At 36.6% G+C, this 11,848-nt stretch overlaps 1 protein-coding gene across 1 annotated transcript; it reads right to left on the reverse strand.

The window, feature by feature from the left end:
• Positions 1-8,157: 8,157 nt before the first annotated feature.
• On the reverse strand, positions 8,158-11,485 carry LOC114401924 (UDP-galactose transporter 1-like). Its single transcript, XM_028364498.1, has 6 exons — positions 11,436-11,485; positions 10,718-10,886; positions 10,326-10,376; positions 9,244-9,394; positions 8,968-9,141; positions 8,158-8,480 (listed from the first exon to the last, which is right to left on the reverse strand). Exons 1-6 carry the CDS (start codon positions 11,483-11,485, stop codon positions 8,158-8,160), a joined length of 918 nt encoding a protein of 305 aa, XP_028220299.1.
• Between the last annotated feature and the right edge of the window lie 363 nt (positions 11,486-11,848).

The raw sequence follows: 11,848 nt of genomic DNA on the forward strand, positions 1-11,848 counted from the left end.
AAGCCAGCACTTGAACCTGTTTCTGATTTTGTAGAACTTGAAGAGATTAATGAGGAGGCTGAAGATGATAAGGAAGAAGAGACACCAATAAAAGAGAAAGAAAAAGAAAAAGAAAAAAAGTTGAAAAATGAAAAACAAAAAGAGAAAGTTGTTGATGATGAGATGAGGAGAGGCAAGAGTGAGGCAAACACTGAAAAGAAGAAGGATACTACTCCATATGAAGGCAAGGAAGTACCTTATCCTTTAGCACCTTCCTGGAAAGAGAAAGAAAGACATTTGGCCAGATTTCTTAATATCTTCAAGAAACTAGAAATTACTTTACCCTTTGGAGAAGCACTTCAACAAATGCCCCTCTATGCCAAATTTTTAAAAGATATGCTGACAAAGAAGAACCGGTACATCCATAGTGACAGAATTGTGGTGGAAGGCAATTGTAGTGTTGTGATTCAACGCATTCTTCCACCTAAGCACAAAGATCCGGTAGTTGTCACGATATCGTGTTCCATTGGTGAGGTTGCTTTAGGAAAAGCTCTCATAGACTTGGGAGCTAGTATCAACTTAATGCCTCTCTCCATGTACCGACGACTTGGAGAGATAAAGATAATACCTACACGCATGACCCTCCAGTTAGCAGATCGCTCCATCACAAGACCGTGTGGAGTGATTGAAGATGTTTTAGTGAAGATGAAGCACCTTATATTTCCAGCTGATTTTATGGTGATACACATAGAAGAGGATGCTTATATTCCTTTCATTCTTGGTCGCCCATTCATGTCTACTGCAAGCTGAGTAGTAGATATGGGAAAGAAGATGTTGCAAATGGGCATAGAAGATCATAAAATCAGCTTTGATCTATTTCATGAAGATAAAGAGCCACCTGACCGGAATGTCAGTTTTAAAGTTCATGTGATGGAGGAAAGAAGACTTGAGAAGAAGGTCCTTGAAGTGGGAACTTTATTGGATCCTGGATGATGCCTTAAGCTATTGACGTTAAAGAAGCGCTTACTGGGAGGCAACCCAACTTTTCTTTCCCTTCTCTTTCTTCATTTTTATTTCTTGCATGTAGTTAGGACATCTTGCTTGTGATTGTGATTTATTTCAGCTTGTGTAGTAATGAACAAAAAGGGTTTTTAAAGTATGTGTGAAGAGATAAGCAGAAAATGACTCAGAAAAATTTTCAGATTGCTTATCTGCTAAGCACAAACCTTGCGCTAAGCGCCATCTCTTCACGCGCTAAGCCGAGCTTGCTCGCGCTAAGCGCAAAGACCCCTGATTGAATGGCTGAATGGTTCAGCTAAGCGCACATCACTGCGCTAAGCCCAACATCTTCACTGTAAGTTGCACCTTAAGCAGTGGGCATAGCGTGGATGATGCGCTAAGTGCCACTTCCTCTCTATGAAAATTTATTATAGCTGCGCTAAGCGCGCCACCCTGCACTTAGCCCCAGATCCATTCTATAAGTTGAGCTTTCAAGATAAGCTTAGTGGAAAAGGATGCGCTAATCGCCAACATCATTCTGTTTTGAAATCATTGGAAGTGCGCTTAGTGTAGGTAGTGGCGCTAAGCCTGAATCACTCATTGTAAGTTGAAGCTTGATGTTACGCTAAGCCTCGCATCTCAGGCTAAGCACATATTGCAAAAAGATTTTTGGTGTTGCAGAAAGCGCTAAGCACCGCCTGCCGCGCTATGATGCAATCCTACCTCCCAAGGGTATTGGATAGAAGACTCCAAGAGGATCGGGCTAGAGCTGCTAAAGAAGTCCCTGGGGTTCTGATGAACCTAAGGGTAGATTTTTTGAGCCCATGGGCCAAGGTTGCATCCACTCTTCTTTGTAAATATTAGAATAGGTTTTTCCTTCTTTTTGGGCTTGTATTTCGGCCATTCTAGTAATATAGGGTTTTAGCTTTGTATTTCAGGGTATTTTGAGTAGTCTTTGTAGTAGGGACTTTTATTGTATTTTCATGTATTTTGGCATGGGGGTGAGCTTAGCTATTATAGGGGGTGTGTAGCTAAGCTCTAGCTTCTCATCTCAAGGAGGTGAGCTTAGCTATTAGAGAGGTTTGTGTAACTAAGCTCTAGCTTCTCTAGGAATCTTCTCAAGGAAGCTTCCCAAGGAAGTTTCTCAAGGAAGTGAACTTAGTTATTAGAGGGGTGTGTGTAGTTAAGCTCTAGCTTCTCAAGGAAGCTTCTTTGAGAAGCTTCTCAAGGAAATTTCTCAAGAAAGCTTCTCAAGCCAAATTTGATAGATCCAGATTCATTTCCCAAGAGGCTTGGGAGAGATACACTGACATTGTGGTGCCTCGTAAGCTTTTACCAGAGAGGAATGTGGTAGTTTACTATACAAAGTTTGATGAGTTCAAGGAGGAACTCGAGAGACGCCATTGGGATGAGGAGTTGACTAACTTTCTGGACAACAAATCACCTAAGCAGATGAGGGTGAGAGGTCATCTGATTATTTTTGATGAGGATACTCTTAACACATTTTTGAAGACCCCTGTTGTTGTGGAAAAGGGGGAAACACTTTGTGCTTACTCTAGATTTGCACTCCTGATGCCCGATCCTCAGGAGTTAGCTGCTAAGCTCTGTATCCCAGGGAGGGGATTCGAGCTTAATGCTGATGGGCAACCTTTGAAGATTCTGAGGAAGAACATGACCACTCTTGCTCAGACTTGGAGTGTTCTTTCCTTTTCTAACCTCATCCCCACTTCCCACACTTCTGATGTCACTCTTGACAGAGCCAAACTCATTTATGGCATCATCATGAAGATGGACATGAATGTGGGGTACCTTATCTCCCACTAGATCTCCCTCATAGCACAACATGACACATCCAGACTAGGATTCCCTACCTTAATCACAACTTTATGTAAGGCTAGGGGAGTTCAGTCAGATTCTAGGTCCCTGGAGAGCCTGAGTCCTGCCATTAATTTGGCATATATTAAGAACTGTTGGAATCTTGATAATCCAACAGTAACTTTCAGAGGACCCAGGAAGGCCAGGGGTAAGAGATCTGAGGTCCCTACCACTTCAGCACCAAAGACACCAGTTCCTTCTTCTTCCACGGCTTCATTGCCTCCCACTCAGATTCCAATTATTCCTCCAGTACCTCTACAGATACCACTTACAACTCCTTTATCTGCAGGTCCATCAGATTTTATTTTTACACCACAATTGCTGCACTCCATGCTCTAGAGCATCCACAGGGGCAGTCCATCATCATGCAGAGCCTTCATGGCTTGGGCTTGCCCTCAATTATGAGCATGGAGGAGTTTGATGCTCAAGTGGCCTGTCCAAGAGACCAACCCTCTACTTTTGGAGGGGGTAGGGCCTCTGCAGCCCAGGAGCCACCAGCACCAACACCACCAGCAGCAGCAGAGGAGGAGGAGACTACTCCAGATCAGACCTAGCCATCTATACCAGTTGCGGAGCCAGAGCAACCTATCCAAGATTCATCAGCAGCTCCAACACTGGACCTTAATGAAGACCAGCCACAGGAGGAGCAGGACGTTTAAATTTTTGCATTCTGAACACTTTAGTTTATTTTTAGTTATTTTATGATTTATGTCATTTAAATTTCAGCTTTTATGTTTTAGTTATTTAAATTTCACTAGTGTAGTTGTTTGTTTGCTCATACAAAAAGCTTGATTGAACAGTGAATTGGTTGAACTTTGTATGCAGTGGTTTGTTTGGTATGAAATGAGTGTTTGAAAATGATTTGATTGAGCAAATGTATGAATTGAATGGATTGTCATGATTAGATGATTGTTTTGATCAAGTTTGCAGTCATTAGAAGTATGTCTTAAAATGTTAGTTGGTTGTCAGATTGATTGTGAAGGAATGCATTAACCGTATCCCTGTGAGATTGTGATCCTTAAATTTTGAGAGAAATGAGTATCATTTAGTACTAATTTTTGCATGAATCTATGAAGTATGGACTGGATGCATAAATTTGAGGATGATGAAGGTCATGTTTGATTATGAATAGCCACTTAGCCAAAAAGCTGACCATATGTTTGAATGAATTATCCCTTGCACCCAATTTGAGTTGAATGAATTGATTGATTGATTGAACCTGGAGCCTATTCAATTGTATCTTCTGCTACCTTGACTTAGGTTGTAGGAGAGCATCATCCTTAGAAGCTGGGTTCAAAGCAAATTTGTCCCAAATTTGGGGGAGTTATTATCAAGGTAAATTTGTCCCAAATTTGGGGGAGGCACTAGGTAAGGATTGAAATGGTCAAAGAAAATAGTATACATACACTATTTATGTATATAATGTTTTCTGTGTTAAAAAAAACTGTAAGTACAAATGAAATTAACAAGTGTGTATGTTGCAAAATAATGAATGAAAGCTAAGTGCCTAAATAAAGGGCGAGTATGGGGTAAGAATGAATGAAAAAATGAAGGTTATTCTATGGATGAATGATCTCTTAGAACCTAAGCTTTTGAATCCTAGAAAAACCATGATTTGTTGGCAGCCTAACTCCATTACAAGCCATGAAAGTCCTTCGGATTCAATTTTGTGTGTTCATTGCTGTATGATATGAGATGAAATGCAAAGGTTGGAACTTGTGTTGGTTTTTTATGATGGAATAAGCCTAAACACTTGAGCTTGAGTGAAACAATGATTGTGAGGTTTTGGTTGATGATCCTTCCTTGATTTCTGTCATGCTTACTAGCTTATTTCAACTGTGACTCTAATGCTTATGCTCCTATCTTTATAAAGCTGCATGCTTGTCAGAAGTGATTGATTTAAGCATTCCATGATATTCAGTTCATATGGTTGAATTCCTTTATGAATCAAACACCATTTTCTTTTGATTGACCACTATCTTTGTCACTTGAGGACAAGTGAGTTGTTCTTTCTTTGCTTGAGGACAAGCAAAGCTGTAAATTTGGGGGAGTTTGTTAGTCATCTTATACGACTAACTTTTGTATAGAAATCATTTTCCAAAACTTGTATAGTTCCCCAATTTATGGTTATTTTGTAGTAATTTTTGTAAATAAATCTTGTTTTATGGTTAAAGCTGTCTCTAGAATATGTCCATTGGATTTAATGATGAAATATGTGCAATTTCAGGTGAAAATGAGGCTAAGTCATGAAGTGCCAAAAGTGACAGTTGAGCTTGGTAGCTTCAGCGTACTTAGCACGATAGAAGAATCTGGCAATGCATCAACATTAAGGTCGCACGCTAAGCACGAGATCAGTGCGCTAAGCGCAGCAAGTGTCTTTAGCGAGGCTCAGCGCATGACTGGCGCTAACCTTAAACCCACTTACTCGAGCTAAGCGCGAGGGTGGTGCTAAGCGCAACGTCACGAATTCATAGCCTATTTAAAGCCTGTTTTGTGCAGAATAAGGGTAGCAGATGATTTGCACAGATTCCAGAGCACACCATAGTGCCTATTTCGGGAAAAGAGCTCTAGAGGTAGCAAGAGGAGCAGCTTTTGCAGAGATACCTAGGTTTTGTAAGCTTATTATTGTTAGGGTTTCTTCTGTAATGGCTGGCTAAACACCCTAGTCGGGGATTTCTAATGAACAACTGATGTAAATACCTAATATCTAATTGATCATTTTTTTGTGTTCAATGCTTCCTTCAATGCTTAATGTTTGTATGCTTTTGGTTTGATCATCCATTTGTGTGCATAGTTAGGTGACTTTAGCATTGGGAGATGTACTGTTGCCTTAGAACTTGATTGAAGCAGGATCGAAACTTAGTCTTATAAGAGGGATCTGCGGATGAAGTTTTGGTTTTAACTATGTTGTTACAAGAATGCTGTTTAGACTAGGCCTAGTCTTACAGGAGGGATCTGTGGACGAAGCTTAGGCTAAATTAGGCTAAACTTTTGTAAGCTGCTTGAGCTAAGCCTAGTCTTACAAGAGGGATCTTCGGACGAAACTCAGTTTAAGTTAGTCTAAACCTATGAGGGCTGTCTCAATTGGGCCTAGTCCAACAAGAGGGATCTGAGGACAAAGCTTGGATTGATTCAGTCTGAAGAGGGATCGAGGTTTAGTAATTTAGGCTACAACATAGAACACAAGAGCAGGATTGATTAGAGAAATATATTTATATTCATCGGCCTGTTTGTTAGAAAGACCCAACATTTCTACCTACTGCTGTCACTTCTACTTACTTTGCATTTTATATTATTTAGCATAAAAGTTTAGTTTAAATCTGTTTGAAATTATCAATCATACATGTTCTCTCAACAATGCTACATTTCGGAACTTACTCAGGCTAACATTAGTTCCCTGTGTTCGATACTCGGATTCATCCATTTTAATTTTTAAATACTTGACGATCCGATGCGCTTTCCGGCAAACCGGATTTCCCTTGAATATATTTGTACGAAGAAAAAGTGGAACAAAAAGTAACCGCAGGGGAAATCCAACAATATTAGAGGGAACTGAGGACATGTAAAAGATGTATATATGTGTGATACTATGATTGTATTCAGTAGATGAAAATACGGTGGGTCTTGGTTAAGCTGGGGAATATGATCTACTCTGTTGTGCAATGCTTCTGTTCAGATCTTTATATTACAGTGTACATGTTCTATCACAATACAAATACTTTTTCATGACCATATTACAGGTCATGCTGAATATTTTCTCTATTTTGTTTGAACTTACTGGTGTTGTAGTGATGGGTTCCTTTTTGTGTTGTGATTGTCTTGCTATAGCTACTGCATGGTTTCCATTGTATATTGCAACATCGATTGACCCTCTCATGGGTCATTCATAGTTGATGTGTTGTTTGGTTGCGTCTTTGACATTATTGTCCAATGCACCAAATGGTTTGAGGCATCAAATTAACAATTTATTGAGCCCCATGGTGAGCTCCAATGTTCTGATATGATAAGATTCAGTGATATATGATCAAATATGTGACCGTTATGCAAACAAGATATGATTACATAAGATATGACTATGATAGTCCCTATAGATGGGGTTTGTTGATGGCAGTAGTATTTGGAAGCTCATTGTTTGCTTGGGCCTAGTCAGTTAAAATCTAATGGGATGGGCAAATTGTGTACTTGATCCAATACTGACTGAAGGTAACATTCCTTCACATTTGAGTACGAAGTATGTAGAGGCTAAAAAAATGTGCATGGACGAATATTGACCAAAGGGTATCCAATCCCTTAGGCTAGCTTAAGTACAAAGCACAAAAAGGCTAAAAGTATAATGTGTTTGACCTGATTGATACTAATTGAAGGGTACACTAGCAATATTTAAATGTTTTTGAAAAGTTTTCTTGATGACGCATTTATTTTAAAGATTCAAGAATAAAAATAATAATATATAAATTAAAATTAGATACCATTTTTATATAAGAATTATTCCTTTTGTACTTTTCATTAATTTTTATTTTCTCATTATCTTATTAAAAAAATTACATGTTAATAGCATATTTTAATCACTTATAAAGAATCGTTTTTAGAATTAACAGACAATATCAAGTTTTCTTCATTAGCATATAAAACGTTCATTTATTGTTCATAAAACATTTAACATTGATTTACCTTGTTTATGTGATCCTTGAAAGGGTCAATATTCTTTGAGGATTAAGATGTGGTTAACTATGAAATCCTTTTGTAAAGTTTTGTAATTGATAGTTGGATTGTATGTTGGATTTCATATTTTCATTTCTAACTACTTCAATATAACATCGGTTTCAATCGAAGTTGTATCTAAAGATGTTGAAAGTCAAACACTCTCAACATCAATTCTAAAACCGATGTGAAAAATGTATTTTTACATCAGTTGTTCCTAAAACTTATGTAGGAAGTGTGTCAAAATTTTTAAATCTTCCAATTATCACATCTACTTTGATCTTAACCGATATAAAAAATTGATGTATTAATGCTTTCTACATCAGTTAAAACCCCAACTGATGTAGAAAGACATATATATATATATATGTGTGTGTGTGTGTGTGTGTGTGTGTGTGTGTGTGACTTGTTCTCCTTATTTCCCTCTCTCTCCCTACATCAATTACGTGCATCCTACTTGTAATGAGCATGCATAGTGTCTAGTGATAGTGAATAAATAAAATAAATCTACAATGAATATTAATAAAATCAATGAAACAAAATGCAAGATAGGAGAAAGGCATCTCTTGTAGGAAAAAAAATGGAACAATTTCTAAAAATACATTAACTAAACCAATTGCCCTTCATGATGGTTGAAGCATTACGTGGGTAGTTCTTACCTTCAGATTTCCGACACACACTAAATGTTACAGTAGTGGTGCAGTGAATCACATAAAAAATGGAGAAGTTAAGACAGAAAGCCAACACCCCGAAGCTAAAAATAATGACAAGAGCCGACGAAGGATATGGATGAGTATTTAACCATTCAAGGATTCCTTTTCCTTCAAGTAACATGGCAGGGAGCGCCAAGATCATGGTTGCAAAAGGTGCCATGAAATAAACTGTGTTTATGCTGAGATACATGAAAAGAAAAGTTATCCTGTGTACTGCATAAAAGTCATGGCAAAGAAATTCAGAGAAACCAAGACAAGAACTGAGTAGAACAAAGTATAGCATAGCCAAGATACAAAGAATAACGAGATCAAATGTAATTGACAAAAAAAAACGTATTGGTTGCTATTCATGTTGGTGAACACTTTCATTAGTAAGCCATCTACAACTAACCACTATAAAACCCTTAAAGAGTCTTAGGCATGTCCCCAACCTTGGAATATGAGGTAAAGCCTGCAAACATTCAAATATCACCAATTTGCCAGTGACACATTTTTATGTTTCTTTCGAAGCAAAAAAATACAAAGTAACTCAAGAAACATCATTGTAAACTCGGTGCCTCAATGGATTCTGATAAAGAATGCTTCCATACATGCTAAGGCACACTGCTTAGCTAAAACCCGACAAAAATAAAGACTTTTGTACTCTAGATATAATTGTTGCCTTTAGAAGCTCCCATTTTCCACAACAAATATGTATTACAAACATGGAAATAACTAGATGTAGCCAAACAGCCAAATAAGGCAGCACAAAATCCAAACATATTAAAACTAAGCTCTGTTACAGATGTGAGAATAATCCCTCCAACAATGGGTATAAGAGAAGCCCATATACGCCAATCAAAATACTTCCTCCACACTAGCCATTGCAAAACAACTGTGTCAATTCACCAATATCAGATGTAAATATCCTCAAGTCTAAATATAAAACAGGTAGCTAATATGTGGTAGAAATGTTAACACCGGTTAATAAACCTACCTATGGTGGTAGGTGTGAATGACTTTATTGTTTGCATAAAAGAAATTGGAATGTATTGTAGGCTCACATTCCCCATAACAATGTTAATAGAAAAAAACAAATTTATTTTTTCAACAACAGTTTCATCGCTCAACTTCAAACCTTTTCTCCACTAGATAACCTTTTCTCAACTTCAATTTTAACCCTAATCTCAAAATAAGGTCCAGTGTGTTAAAATGAAGCACCAGGGTGCGAGAAAAGGGATTAGTTTATAGAGAAATGGAACATTACAAACAACCTCAAACATAATGCAGCCAAAGTAAATGTAATAGAACCTATATGATTTAGTTCTTTTAGTTGATAGTTTCAGGATAAAAAAGTATAGATATTTGATGTGAAGTACAAATATTATAATGATAGTTTCATGCAAGCTATTTGATGTGAAGAACAAATATTTCTTCATTCTTGTATTGATTTAAATGGGGCATTGTTTGCTTCTGCTTTAAATGGGCTTGTTAACCTATTTAAAAGACTATTATAGAGTAGCGTTTTAAAGCCAACATCAAAAAAGCATTTAAACACGAAGTAGTCTTTGTACACTACTATAATAAAAGCGTACTACATTGATTATTTGTAGCTTACAACATCGGTTATCGATCGTCATCATATCAGGTGTCATAGAAAGTGGGGACGTCTGCAATGACGGTTGTATTGAATCGTCGTAGAATATATAACATTCTAAGACGGGTTCCTGCCCAAGACGGTCTTAAGGACAATCATCTTAGAATGTGATACATTCTAAGACGGTCTTAAAGACAACCGTCTTAGAATGTATTATTTTTTAAAAAAATTAATTTCATTTTTTGTAGTCATCTCCATGTCAGCTATATTATAATGATTGACACCAATACACTACTACTTAAGTGCCACATAATAATTGATAAAAATGTGTGACCGTTCAACTTATTAATGTGTAAGAAAATTCTTTTTCTCTCTAACCATATTATAACAATCATTCATTCAGACCCTTCTAATGTGTAACAAAAGAAATATATATCCTTGCATACTTAAAGATGACTAGAAGATATGAAGAAAGAAAAAACCTTGACATCTTCTCCACCAATATTCTGATGAAAAAAGCTCTTGACAAAATCCTGATCATAGGCCAATACCAGAGAATTAAAAAATCATATTAGTCTTTTAATGTAGGGCATATAACTCAAACAAATTTCATACAAATTTATGTTAAATTATAGAGCAAATAATTTATAAAGTTTATAATTTCTACTACAATAAAAATTGAACTTATCTATCAGTAACTACCCATGGGTGGCATACCAAAAAACTCAGATAGTTAACAAAAAATAAGCACCTAACTCAAAATTTGAATAAAAAACTCAATAGCAAAATACCTACTATAAGAAAAATACATGCTTAGAAGATTTCCTTCTTCATCAGAAGGATGTCATGTTGGTGTACTATTGACATATCTGACAACACCCATTCCATTCAAAATGGTGGCATTGAAGATGATAGGCATGGCACCTGCATAGAGTGGTTGACGACAGAAGGGCCATGAGTAAGGACAATCTGTATAATCAAGAACACTAGGAAATATGTTTGCCCTAGGTTTGTAGCTCTTAAGAATCTCATATGATTCTAACCTGAAAATTACATAAACAAGAAAACATGATTAAAAAATAGTTAAAGAATCTCCTTACTACTTTTTGGGAATTTTTTAAATAAATCACTACAGTTTAGAAATTATAAATAGGTCCCTTTAATTTCAAAAACTTTTAGGATGCAGTCCTTGAATCTAGTTTCCATGTTAGGTCCCTACTGAAAGCCGATTAAAAAAGATCTTCAAACCAAAGGAACCCATTTATAGTTACCAACTATAAGGACCTATGTAAAAAGTTTCCAAAAACAATGGGGACCGGCAGATTAATTTAAGAATCTAATGAAAGGGAATTATAATTGTTTATGAAACTGGACCACACTAGCTAGCTTGAGCAGAAAATTGGTGAACTAATCAAGTGTCTAGTACTAATCTGGTTTCTAAAATGTTAACAACTATAATAGTAACAATAACTCTGCAACCATTGCTTTGCTACAGTAAACTTTATGTCCCAAACAGATATATCTTAAAACAACAAAATAGAGACCTAAATAGGAGAACTTATAGATCAACTCTGCCAGCACCCTGCTCATACATGTTAGGCCCATAAAGCTTTGCAGCACCCTCAACCAATGCTTGTTTCATACTTGTTGGGTTTAAGATATTTTTTCTATCAGGTTCAGGAATGACACTGACAAGCAAACATGCATACAACACCAGCAACTAAAGGACTTGCAACACTAGTTCCTGATAAACTTTTACAACACGCACTAATTTTTTATCCCATTATGTCTCATCCATATGCAACTATGTCTGGCTTCATGTTAGTCATCTTTTACGACTAACTTTTGTATAGAAAAGTTTACAAAAAGGTATATATTTCTCCCAATTTATCGTTCTTTTTGGTAGGATTGTAAATATTTATTGTTTAGTTTTTATATTTGCTCAGTAGAAGCTTTCCATATGAATTTAATGTAAATTTCACTTCAATTCCAGGTAAAAAAAGAG

The sequence above is a fragment of the Glycine soja genome, chromosome 20 (genome assembly GCF_004193775.1).
Source record: "Glycine soja cultivar W05 chromosome 20, ASM419377v2, whole genome shotgun sequence".
NCBI lineage: Eukaryota > Viridiplantae > Streptophyta > Magnoliopsida > Fabales > Fabaceae > Glycine > Glycine soja.

Coding starts and splice junctions, on each gene's coding strand:
- LOC114401924 (XM_028364498.1), bottom strand. CDS start 11,485: ATGAAACAAGCATTGGTTGAGGGTGCTGCAAAGCTTTATGGGCCTAAC. Junction 9,395..10,325: donor TTGGTGGAGAAGATGTCAAG/GTTTTTTCTTTC, acceptor AAGGTTATCTAG/TGGAGAAAAGGTTTGAAGTT. Junction 8,481..8,967: donor ATCTAGTTATTTCCATGTTT/GTAATACATATT, acceptor ACTTTTATGCAG/TACACAGGATAACTTTTCTT.